Source organism: Nasonia vitripennis, chromosome 2, assembly GCF_009193385.2.
Source record: "Nasonia vitripennis strain AsymCx chromosome 2, Nvit_psr_1.1, whole genome shotgun sequence".
Taxonomy (NCBI): Eukaryota; Metazoa; Arthropoda; class Insecta; order Hymenoptera; family Pteromalidae; genus Nasonia; species Nasonia vitripennis.
In genome coordinates this window covers 27523909-27535981 of record NC_045758.1, presented here as the reverse complement: position 1 = coordinate 27535981, position 12073 = coordinate 27523909, and the positions used below count along the sequence as shown (strand labels likewise).

Below are 12073 nucleotides of genomic sequence, written 5' to 3'. Positions count from 1 at the left end.
ACAGCAGAGTATATATAGTAGCGGCATAGGGAAACCCCATTACACGACACAACGGAGATGAGAAAAAGCTCTCGTGTGCTTTACATCCGCGAGCGACGCTGCAACAGAATCGCGAGTAGGTGGGCAAAGTGGAGGAGACGCCGAGCACAAACTCTCTCTTTCTCTCCCAGAAGGGCCTTTTAGCCCTAATTGGCCGTCGGAATCGATATCGTCGCCGTCGCTGTAGAGAGCAGAGACACTGTGCACTGTCTATGTGTGGGTGTCTCTTTTGGCTGCGGCGCGCTGCAGTCGACTTTGTTCTTATTCCTTCGCGACTATATACGCTTCCCCTTTTTTTTCCTTCCTCTCATCGAGGGCAGAGTGTCGGGGCTCGGATAGCCGTTTTGCGAATACAGTTATTGGCTTTGCTCGAGCTTGCGCATCGATTTGCATGCTTTAGAGAAGCGGAGGGCGTTTAGAAGCTCGAGGAATACGGCCCTGAGGCGAGCTGTTCGAGCCGCCGAGTGGAGTGTGCCTGCGTTCGGTCAGACGTTTCGCTGATGTGGGATCGTGTTTCTGCGTTTTCTTGTAGTAGGTACATGTTATTTTTTCACATTTTAATGGCTACACTCTACTAATTTTGCTGTTATAGAGAAGACAAAGAGGGCTGAAAATTAACGGTCGATTTTACAGGAGAAAGCAGCCGCTTCATCAAGCCAAGCGCATCGCGTTTCCCATATCCCTTCCCACCCCGCATTTACTCTCGCCAATAACAAGCGCACCTGAAAAGCAGCCCCCAACCTCGCATCGCATACAATTACACCCCGACGGTCAGTATCCCCCCTCTTGCGTGCCTATACATCTCTCTCTCTCTCTCTCTCTCTCTCTCTCTCTCTCTCTCTCTCTCTCTCTCTCTCACCCCACAGAAAAGCTCATCTCTTTCTCCAGCTCTGTTTCGGCCGCATTCCCATCAGAGCCATTGAACCGCGACTCGCTTCATTCTCCATCCCCGCGAGAGTCGAGTATTATCGAGCGAGTCCGGTGAGTGACAAGCTCGCACAACTCGATGTCTGCTGCATATAGAGACTATATACGTACTCGCGAACAATACCATATAGTATATAGTGACGCGAGAGCATCATCAGACGCGACGCTCGCCTCGAGATTATCGCGTCGATCGAGGCCCGATATAGTCTCTGAGTATATATATCAGCATACCGCCGCCGCGCGGCGCAGTCTGCTCGGATTCCTTTGTCTTAATTAATGGGGAGTTAGTTGCGGAGATTGCCTGTCTGTCTGGGCGAGGACTGCGCTGCTGGAGCCGACTGTTGGTTTAGCCGCGAGATCGTCGATGGGAGATTCGTGTCGACGAGCACTTGGTATTCGAGATTCGATGCTGTGCGGATTGATGTGCGGAATTTTGAGAAATCGGTTCGCTGCAAGTGTAGTAGAGGAAGAAAGTGATTCGCACTTGGATCTTCTGCGCGGTCATCCGTCTTGGTTTGGATTTTCGATTAGGTTCGCGGTGATGCCACATGCTGTGAGATGCGCTACTTGTACGCGGTGATAAGGTCGTACGCTGCGATTTTTTCAAGTTGAAAATACGAAATGCCGGCAGATTTCCCCCGACAGGGTATACGAATATACAGAGCTGTTGATGTAACCTATTAGTATTATTCGTTAAAAAAGAATCCCGCTGTAGTAACTAGAGAAAAATCAATTCGACGCTATCTAAAAAATGCCGATATTCCACCGCTTGTCAACAGAATATAACAAACGCCGTGAAAGAGAGACCGAAGCGATCTATCGTAAAAATCCACGCGAAATCAATCGACGATTTCATAACACCTATATATATAGCCTTCTATTCTTGTACACACACACCCCAAGAATCCAAGACAATCGATAAGCGCTGCAGGATCCGCGTCACCCGCACACAAAGCCATATCCAAGACTACATACACACTCGTACACACACATACCATTTAGCAGAGACGAAAGGGAATCTCGCGCTCCCAAGTTTCCCCGAGAGTTATATAGCTCGAGGCGGCTGCGATGATGGCCCCGGAAGTCTCTTGCTCTCGCTAGTCATGCAACCGTACAAGTGTTGCTCTGCACCACCAGTCCACGCGAGAGCTGACGCGCAAGAAGCTTCGTTCGGCTTTACTTGACCTTAATATCCTGTAAAATTAAAATATCATCAGCGGCTCGTGACTTTCCGAGATTTAGCCTATTTCCAGCTCGCTGTGTGTATACGGACCGTTGACTAGCTGTGCCGTCGAGGCTTTTCTTTTTTTTCATTCGTTATTTTTGGCGGGTAATTTGAAACGCTGCTGGATATGCCTGTTTTACCCACATTATCATCCCTATGTGTATAATTAGCCGAATAACACGACGGACGTGACGGCGCATGAATAATTCTAATGCAATTCCGAATCGAATCGAAAGTTCTGATGCAAATACTCTCCGTTTTATTCTATAGAGCCCCCGCTGCGACAACGGAATGCCGAGTCTGGTCGGGAAAAACTTTCGTAAACACGGCTAAACGTAGCCGCGGGAATAGAGGCGTCAGAGAGCCGACATCGGAGAGCTGTCGGAACTTTTCTGATAAGCGTCAAAGTCTCTCTCTCTCTCTCTCTCTCTCTCTCTGTTTCGTTTATTATAGCCCCGAAAAATATACGGCGTGTGTGTATTGAAACTAATGCATGTGCGATTTTTTTTTGCTCGATTGACCGAAACTTTGTTTTTAAGCAGCTAACGATTCGGCGAACGTGTTTCAACTAACCCGTCAAATGTATTGTGATTTGCGTACACGTATAACGTATTGTACGGCCGGTACATCATAAAAAGGCTTGTGTGTGTGCTATACCCGAACGATCGCCCGTAACCGCAACGTTTCCTTCGCAAATCTTCGTATCTCTCGAATGTGGGTCACAAATGTAGAGAGTGATAGAAACGGCGGCAATATTTCAAACACAGCTCGTTGTTATACAATACACACGTTGTATACACGCATTCGCGGCTTTGCGGGACTATATAACACTCGCTCGTCGTGAAAACAGTTTCCGACGCAAAACGCCATTCGCCCAGTATATATCGTATAAAGTTACAGAAATAAATGCAAACACGGTTAGCGCACGCGTATCGACGAATGTTCACTATACTTATTTCACGACGAAAAGTCTCGCCTCGTAAAAAAACAGCACATCAGCACAGCTATATATATATATATATATATATATATATATATATATATATATATATATATATATAGACGGAAGAAAAAAAGACGTCGGGTCGAGCGGAGCTAAATTCACCGTACGTCCGAAATTTCCCGACAGATGCGATTAATTTTCGCCCCAGCGAGTCGCGTCAATTTGCATTTCGATTAGTCGCGACCGATCTCGTCGCCGCTGTGCCAAGACTGCTCTATCTACACACTATACTATCGCCTTTTATTTTCGCGGTGCGCAGATCGAGAGAGAGAGAGAGAGAGAGAGAGAGAGAGAGAGAGAGAGAGAGAGAGAGAGAGAGCTCAAAAAAAGCCGTGGAAAAAGAGAAAGGCGCACGTCGCTTTATCGCTCCCTTGCGAACTATCGCGTCGTGACGGGAATGTCGCGGCTAATAACATTTCTTAGGGTATAAGAGCAGAGTTTGTACGTGTGTGTGTATGTAGAGAGGGAGTGGACTGGCGTGCCGGTGTGTAACAAATTACGTGCGCCGACGCGCAGTATCAGAGTATGGGACGTATGCGAGAAGGATTCTTTTCCTCGACTTTCTGGCGAGCTTTTTCAGTGTCGTGGATATAGTGGCGCGTTATGTGCCGCCGGGGTATGCGTAGAACGCGAGCTTGTGGGTTACAGCTTTGTTATTCGGACGCAACATTCGGGCTGAAAATGGATTCTTACAGGCAGTCTGTAAAAACAATAAGCAAACGCATCATCGCCTCACATCCGAGAGCTATATAACTTCGATGCTCTCCTACACACGCACGGGGATAATCTGGACACAGCCTGCAGCCACATCATTATCCAAACTCCTCGTCAGACCTCGTCCATCACTCTCGGAGCCCTGAATAAATAATCCCAAAGCGCATCGGCTCCCACATAATCGATCGTAATGTGCAGCGCTTCCGCAGCTTCCCCGAATTTCGCAGCGGGTAATAATGCATCGCGTCATCCATGTACACGCTCATCTTTATTGACACGCGGCTTTAATGTCCCGGCGCTGATTATACCGTGTGCAATTAAAAATTCATCGACTTCTCTCTCGCTCGACGATATGGATATGGGAATCCGGATTCGAATCCGGCGGAGAAGTAATTAGCGATTTCGGAACTGAAATTAACGGGAAATGGTTTTCGTGCGGTGACTATCGCGCGCGGTTTGGACTAGTCGCCGCGGCGTTTCTATACGATATATCGATCTCGATAGGTATATAGGGTGGGATTATTATTTGGCGGATCGAATGGTAGCTGTATGAAGTGCGCGCATGAGGATCATCCAGTTTTTTAATGTATACAAAAACACTTTATTCACTGCGTAAGTCTAGTCTATAATATTGTATAATGTACATCGGATATTACATGTATAATCTTTAATTATATTAAATACTATATTATAATCGTGATATAGTGTGTATAAATAAAATGCCAAAAATGGTACAGCACACTATAAGTTTGAAAAACCTAACAGACAGAACTACGCGCCCCTCTCAACAATAAATAATTCTCATTTACGCATCATCCCTCGAGGAGAAAAAAAAATCACCAAACACCATTGGGATCGTTGTTAACCGCGTTATTCTGCTGATCTACGAGCTTCTGAGTCTTCGCGCACTTCTCGCCCTTGTAATCCCAGCAGACGGCGACGCTCGGTACGTCCGTGCAGAAGCACAGGGTGCAAATCCTGAACAGAAAGGTCCTCGGCACGCAGGAGATGTACCCTGTGGAATTAATTATCGAATGTAAAAAATAATCGACGGATTCGTTTGAATAATCCATATATGAAATATGTATATACGTACTGTGATACGGTTCGAATTTTTCAGTAGCGTCGACGCTGGCCGTAGCTACTCGACGGTTGTACCGGGGAGTTGGCATACCAGCTGCTAATCAAACGAGTTTTCTCTATAGGTATACTGTCTGGCGATTATAATTCGCTGGGATTGGCTCATAGAGGATGTGAGGGAGGCTTCATGGGGTTTGAGGTTGATGGACGTCGAGTGGGCGATGTTTATGCTGGGAGATTATTTTTTTTATATGTATACACGGTGTTGATTGATTCTTTGAAAGCGACTAATGGGTTTATATCGTATAATCGTCAATTATGCGCAAAGTCCGCTATTGTATGCAGCCGTGAACGATTATTTATAGCCGATGTATTATTATGCGAGTAAGTGCAATCCACTGTAAGACACGAGGATGCTTTATTAATGAAATGTTTAAATAAAGCGTCATTTATTTTATCTTATAAATTCATATCAGAAATAATTATAATGTATCTCGTGTATTGAACAATGAACAAGTCGACCCGACGACACCTCTCGAGCTTTCATTATAGAATAGTGTTAACTTCACGGATTCTACATATGCTTGTTATTTATAGTGATTAGCTGTTATTCGATAAGCTAAGACAGAAATAAAACTATAAAGGGTCAATTTTACAAGCATACACAACTAATAGAAAAATCAACCAAGTTCACACATCTTCGACGCTAAAATAACAACCGTCAACTAAAAACCCACAATCCTTACCTGTATAGTAATAAACGTCTCTCCCGGTATTGTAAGACCGCGTTTGTATCGTTCCGGCCTCTACACCTCCAGCTGAAAACAATAGCCAAGCCGTCACAATGCAATCGATCATCGAGCACTCTGTGTGCATACACGCATTACTCGTCTCTCTCTCTCTCTCTCTCTCTCTCTCTCTCTCTCTCTCTCTCTCTCTCTCTCTCTCTCTCTCTCTCTCTCATACACACAAAAGCTGTTCTGCACAGTATACTCTCTCACCCACACGCATACAAACACGCATATCAACAAAAAGCCGTCTCTCACCAAACACCAGCGAGAAAATAGCAGCAGAGCAGAGGATCGCCAACTTCGCCATCGTGTAATGTGTATACGTGTGTAAGGCGTATGTAGAGGTGAGTCGGAGCTGAACAGAAGGCACAACAGTCAAGGTCGACGTAACACTGAAACTAACCGGCCAAGTCGCTTCCTCTTAAAGCGGATCGGCTCTCGCGACTGCTCGTATATTCCGCTAATGAAGCTCGTAAGGACAGAAGTGGGGCAGAGAGCGAGTTAACGGATTCCTACTGCACTTTCCATCGTTGTTGCGTAGACGCGTAAGTACGACGAGTTTTGAAAGATCGTCGCGCGCGAACACGCGCGGCCGAAAGCTGCGTTGAGTTGAGATGCGTGGGTGGAACGGTAACTGGTTCGGATGGCTTTTGAAAATTCGCTCGTTTTTTTTAGCGTGACTCAACTTTTGATTTGTCAGAAGTAGTTTGAATGATTCGTTCAATGGATTTTCCTCGAGTCATCGGTTATGCCGATAATCGAATTATCATCGATTGCTGTTAGAAGACGTTTCAGGATAAACGCTGTTACGATTATTTTCGCAGAATGAAATGAAAACGCAGCAACGTTATTTCTCAATGACTTTATTCAAATTACAAATACAACCGCAAACTCATCGCTAAAAGTCCCTGAGATACCTGCAATACATGGACGCTCCATTACGCCTGCAGAATTTCCTGGTCGATCCCTTGAGCCTCTGCGTCCAGATCTCACCCTTGGGTACTAAAACACAAACCATCTCTCTCTCTCTCGAATACCTGCACACATCCTTACTCCAAAAACAAAATCATACACACTCACTTGTCCTCTCCTTAACCCCCTGCGCTTTTTCCTCCTCCGACGCTCTGCCGTACTTCCAGCTGAGGTCGCAGTCGATCCCGACACAAGCCGCCTTCTCGTCAGCCCCGCAGATGCAGACGTTGCACCTGTCCTTGAAGACCATACCGGGGGTGCAAAGCTCGGCAAAATCGGCTATGGCGTAAACCTTCCTTCCCGCTTCGCGAAACTCCTTGCTCTTGTCGTACTGCGCGAGACTGCAGAGGGCCGTTTTGCCCCTGGAGGAACAGAGACACTCGTAGCCGTTGTAGAGGAAGCTGCTGTTGGCCTCGCACTGGAACGTTATGTCTGGAGACAGATGCGGCGACGACTCTTTTTTTATTAGTTTTATATAGTTTCGCTTGATTATGCGCATGCAGATTGGGGAAGATGCGGTGGAACTTGGGCTTTCTTTTATTCAAGCTGAAGGCGGAGATTAGCTTTCGTTTTCCTAATTAGGCGAGTTTCGCTAGAGGAGGATGCCGTATGATGGAGTACATTATCGTAACGACGTACTTAGCATTTGCTCGTCGCGCATTTCCACTCCGAGGCAGGGGTATGAGTCACACGACATTGAGAGGCCATCGTCGCTGCAAACGCACTGGTTGCAGTCGACGGAGAAGACTGAGTATGGAACGCATAGCTTCTCCGACGAAGTCGACTTGCGATGCGGGTAATTACCTGTAACTTATTGGAGGAAAATTATAACGATACGTGGGAGCTGTGTACTTTCTACGCTTTCTATTTAGATATGCGATATGTGCATTTTCTCGAAAGTGAGCGACGTTCTTTGACCAGATATAAAACGACGAGCCGCGTTTTGATTCGGTATTCACAATGCGCGTCGCGCTAGCTTGTTTTGAAGTACCAAAAACCAGTTGCAGCTGCTATAAATAGGCGAAGCTACGACGTCGTACATATCGTAAGTTCTGCAAAACAAGCTGTATACTTCATGGATACGTAACGCAATAAGTACTATATGTATAATTATACGTGCATAACCCGATGCAGAAATCATCGACCGACCCCCTAACGAACACACAAGGCACAAAAAACGTAACAATCGACGACCTGCCAGCTTACGTACCAGCCGAGTATCGATTCGTGCCAGATGTATAACTCTATACAAGTGACACCTAAATACGCATAGCTAAGGTACTCCGTATGTCCAGAATAAAAAAATACGTACAGTCCAGACCCTCGAATCTACGCATATCTGCGTGTCGGATGCAACCAGTGCCGAGACAGGCGGCCCGGGCATCGTCGCCGCAGATGCACGTGTCGCACTTGTTCTTGAAGACGAGGCCGGGAGTACACTTGCCGGGCGAGTTTCCTGATGAGATGATTGAGCCCGACGTGGGACGCAGATTGTGCGCGAGCTCGTTGTGGGCGGAGGTGCACATTGCCTGCTTGCTTCCGGTGCACAGGCATTTGTGGTAGTTGTAGAGAAATATCTCCCCGGGATGACAGTCCAGCGTTAGGTCTGTGGGGTGATAAGCGGATGGTGATTTGTGTTTATACATATATATACGGGGGGGGGTCACTCGCTAGGGACTTTTAGGGAGGTTGGTATGGCGAGGAAAAAAAATCTGATTCGATATTCGTTCGGGCTGGGATTATAATGTACGCTTGGACTTATAAATAAAGCAATATACTATACATTATGCTTACTCAAGAGGAGATCGTGAGGTATTTGCAAAGTCGCGCACGTCCAGTCGGTGCAGCCTATCGACATTCCGCTCGGACTGCACTTGCACCTGTTGCAGTCTATATGAAATGTTGCATTAGGAATGCAAATCATTTCCCCCTCATTTCCGAAACGCACCACTGGAATATATGAAAAGCGTGTGTATATTCGACATTTTATTCGAAAAGAGCAGAACCCGCTGCTCTCTCGATCGGCTTTATTAAATTTCTCTAGCTCGCCTCGAAGCATCTAGAATTTTTTTCGTTTTGTAAATATAGACGTTTCGACGTGTCGCGCAACGATTTTAACGCGGCGCAGTATAAACGTGTGACGGAATAAATTTACCAGCAGCGGAGATGCAGCCGATGAAAATAAACAACAACTGGACACTCGAAAAGAGCCGATGGTGAAGCGCTGACATCTCGTGAACCGCGGATTTTTACACTGAATGCTATGTCAGGCGGGAAGTTTAAATATACTGGTCTACTATATTTTCGTTTTCGTAAGAGACCTTGGATGCTCTAAAAACGCTGCCAACATCTAGCTACTTCCTCGCGAAGAAAAAAAATTGGCATTCATATGAGAGACTCGTCGAGCTCGTCATCTCTATATAGTGTGGACCGATAAAATATACGTAACAGGGTCAATGGAGCGTCTTCCGTCAGTATATACATATAACGTATAATTACTTTTATATGAAAATTTTTCGAATTAATAATCCCCGAATTCGGGTCGCGCTCGTGCGAGAAGCGTTAGAAATTGAAACGGTGCCAAGTGTTCGGAAAAGACGGCGCTGTGTGTTTGTCGTCGAGGAATAATTTTCGTCGAATTATTTTTTTCCAAACTAAAATCTGTAAAAAATTCAACAGAAGCCAACGTGTGTAAAGTCTACGCTTCTCTGTTTACATTTCAACAATGGGACATATCCATGAGTGTATTGTACTCGGAGAGCGCAAACAATGGAGAAATAAAACGCTCCAAGTGTATAGTAGTGATTCAGATTCACAGGCGCAGTTTCCTCTTGCTCATATCGTACCTAGAATACTAAGCTGATATGTTAATTACGATATACCGGTGCGATAATGCATTGCTAAAGAGACGAAGCTAACTGATTCGATTCAGTCTGTAGCAAGGCGGCTTGAGAGATACACAATTTTATATATACGACAGCATGGCTCGTTGTTTCGTTCTGTGAGTATAACGTTGTTTAGCGTTTTTTGGTCGAGCGCTTGCTGTTAAATAATTACACTTTAACTTTATTAACTGTTTGCTACTACAATTGCTTTTGATATTTTGAGCGTTGATTTATATCGAATATGACTAAATGAATATTGAACAGATTGCGAAGCGTTAATTTGCAGTCGAGTTCTAATAAATTTACTAATGAGAGCATCGTGACAAGCATGTCCGCTAATTATCGCTTAAATTTGATACGTTTAAAGGCATGCCCTGTAGAAAAATACTTCGACTTTCAACTTTTTGATATCCAAGTGAAACCACGTGGTAACCAAATGTTGAAAAAAAATTAACAAACGCATTATGTAGCATTATTGATATTTTGTGACCAGTAATGAAAGTGTACAGTTGTAGTAAACCGTAAGGTTTCACCAAGTGGTTCTTTTAAAAAGGCTTCGGTTAGGATGAACAGATCAGAAGGCCACGCGTGCCCATGAACTTTCTTTGTTTGAGTGGAATATAATTATCACGCGAGAACAATGTGATACATTGACCTGTCGTTTAATAGACGGTTCGGACGGCACTTTATATCTATTATTAAATATTCGAAATAATTCATACGGGCTTTTCGCTCTAACACTGGTTATTCGTTTCCTGAGCTATGAATAATAGAATTCCTTATCGTTTTTCCCCTACAATTGTAGATTATATATATATATATATATATATATATATATATATTTATTTAAATAGGATCTCATAGAATTGCCATCATATGGTTCTTTTTAAAGAAAAGAAATGTAGTTTCTACAGTGAGTTGTCTGTTAGTTTGCACATGTGCTCTCACAAAATAAAATGCCGAGTTGAACAATTTTGTAAAACGCTTTACTCATAAAATCACATAGTTTTCCCAAAAAAGATAATAAGTACAGTTGGATCGTCGAACATCAAAGTTCACTGATTTTATTTCTATTTTCAGCACTTTACTGGTAGCCTGCATTGTTTGCGCCCAGTCAGCAATAGTACGAATAGACGTACCAGATGAAAAAGCACAATACGGTGAGTCCGACCATTTACGAAAAATTGATGTTCAATAGTTTACTCATTATTGATTGGAAGGAAATGGAAAAGCTCACTCGCGCTAAAACGACACGTTTTGAATTCATCGTTTCCCTCATATTTTATCAAATCTTTGTTTTCAGCAGTGACCTCATTTTTCTGCAAATTTTCAATAATTTAAACGTGTTTCAGTTGTAGAAGATGAAGTCAGCCCGACTACATCAAGCTCGGTGATAAGCAGCGACAGCGATGGCGACAAACTTGCAGGTGACTATAATATAGATGCAAATAAGAGAATTTTACGTCCGCCTATACGCCTATTTATGACGCATCGCTGTCCATTTCAGATTTTACTTCTGACAAAACTACGGCACGACCGAACAGGCAGAGGCCGACGAAAAAGCCTGGCACATATTTACAATCTATCTGGGACATCTATTCTTCGTGAGCACAAAACGCATAGTGGAATGAAAAAAGCTACTTTAAGCTCATAACGCATTTTGCGAATGTATTATTACGCAACGCTAATATAGCTGATGTATGTAGAGTAATATTTGTAACCCATGTGCAATGTAATAGAGTCGGTAATTTTCACAAGAGATGAATAAAGCACATTTTGCGTATAAAGCGAATGCAACTTTCGGTTAAGTAGGTCAATATGCAAACTAATTACTCGATTAAATTGCTAACGAATTCTTAAACTATAATAGAGAAATTGTTGCAAACATATTATACTGAATAAGTGTAGTACAAACATTCTGTTAACGCAACTATTGAGCTATATGCGAAGGTGTAATCAAAATATTTGAGTATGATAAGTTTAGTAAAAGCTTTCGCTTTCCAAAGAGTTCTATTGCTGGTTCACTTATCGGATTATCGAAGGTCCCCTATACACCGCGACAAGAAGGTTGTGAGAAACCGCAACTGAAATTAAGCATTCGAAACTTTCTCCCAGCGCGAGGATCGTCAACAATTACGACTTCATTCCTATATAATAACGTCTCGGAATCCACTTTCCGCAAAAGTGACAAATGCGGCTTTCGATCGATTCATCGCAGCGCCGAAATCGTTTCAATCGCCGGCTATAGAATATTATTCCAAGAACAATCGATTACTCACGTAACAAACGATAAATCAAACAAAATAAGAAATAACAAGACAGTGAAGAAACGTCAGGCAGATTTTAAAACTATCGGATGGATTTTTAATGGGCGCCTCACGCCTCGCGTTGTCGTCGCAGTCGACGACAAGTCTCTCGGCGCTTATACGCGCGAGTT

The 12073-nt window shown here is 44.0% G+C and overlaps 2 protein-coding genes across 4 annotated transcripts; both read right to left on the bottom strand.

Moving 5' to 3' along the window:
- Positions 1 to 4485: 4485 nt before the first annotated feature.
- LOC100679990 lies at positions 4486 to 6317 on the bottom strand. Of its 2 annotated transcripts, none has more exons than XM_003425146.4 (4): positions 6035 to 6245; positions 5735 to 5806; positions 5005 to 5085; positions 4486 to 4923 (listed from the first exon to the last, which is right to left on the bottom strand). In XM_003425146.4, exons 1-4 carry the CDS (start codon positions 6084 to 6086, stop codon positions 4745 to 4747), a joined length of 384 nt encoding a protein of 127 aa, XP_003425194.1. In that variant the 5' UTR covers positions 6087 to 6245; the 3' UTR covers positions 4486 to 4744. The 2 variants fall into 2 exon arrangements, with proteins under 2 accessions (XP_003425194.1, XP_008217625.1); XM_008219403.4 differs by having other exon boundaries at positions 4517 to 4923; positions 5005 to 5088; positions 6035 to 6317.
- A 309-nt stretch (positions 6318 to 6626) lies between these two features.
- Positions 6627 to 9104, bottom strand: LOC100680332. Of its 2 annotated transcripts, none has more exons than XM_016983152.3 (6): positions 8907 to 9104; positions 8546 to 8701; positions 8064 to 8357; positions 7391 to 7561; positions 6860 to 7183; positions 6627 to 6781 (listed from the first exon to the last, which is right to left on the bottom strand). In XM_016983152.3, the coding sequence occupies exons 1-6, from the start codon at positions 8980 to 8982 to the stop codon at positions 6678 to 6680; spliced, it is 1125 nt and encodes a 374-aa protein (XP_016838641.1). In that variant the 5' UTR covers positions 8983 to 9104; the 3' UTR covers positions 6627 to 6677. The 2 variants fall into 2 exon arrangements, with proteins under 2 accessions (XP_016838641.1, XP_031780238.1); XM_031924378.2 differs by having other exon boundaries at positions 7391 to 7555.
- Positions 9105 to 12073: the final 2969 nt, after the last annotated feature.

Excerpts from the sequence above, each read along its gene's own strand:
- LOC100680332 (XM_016983152.3), bottom strand. The coding sequence starts at position 8,982 with ATGTCAGCGCTTCACCATCGGCTCTTTTCGAGTGTCCAGTTGTTGTTT. Across the intron at positions 8,702-8,906 it reads CGGCTGCATCTCCGCTGCTG|TGGTGCGTTTCGGAAATGAG; the intron begins GTAAATTTATTC and ends CATATATTCCAG. Across the intron at positions 6,782-6,859 it reads GGGGGTTAAGGAGAGGACAA|TACCCAAGGGTGAGATCTGG; the intron begins GTGAGTGTGTAT and ends TTTGTGTTTTAG.
- LOC100679990 (XM_008219403.4), bottom strand. The coding sequence starts at position 6,086 with ATGGCGAAGTTGGCGATCCTCTGCTCTGCTGCTATTTTCTCGCTGGTG. Across the intron at positions 5,807-6,034 it reads TATTTTCTCGCTGGTGTTTG|CTGGAGGTGTAGAGGCCGGA; the intron begins GTGAGAGACGGC and ends TATTGTTTTCAG. Across the intron at positions 4,924-5,004 it reads AAAATTCGAACCGTATCACA|GGTACATCTCCTGCGTGCCG; the intron begins GTACGTATATAC and ends TTAATTCCACAG.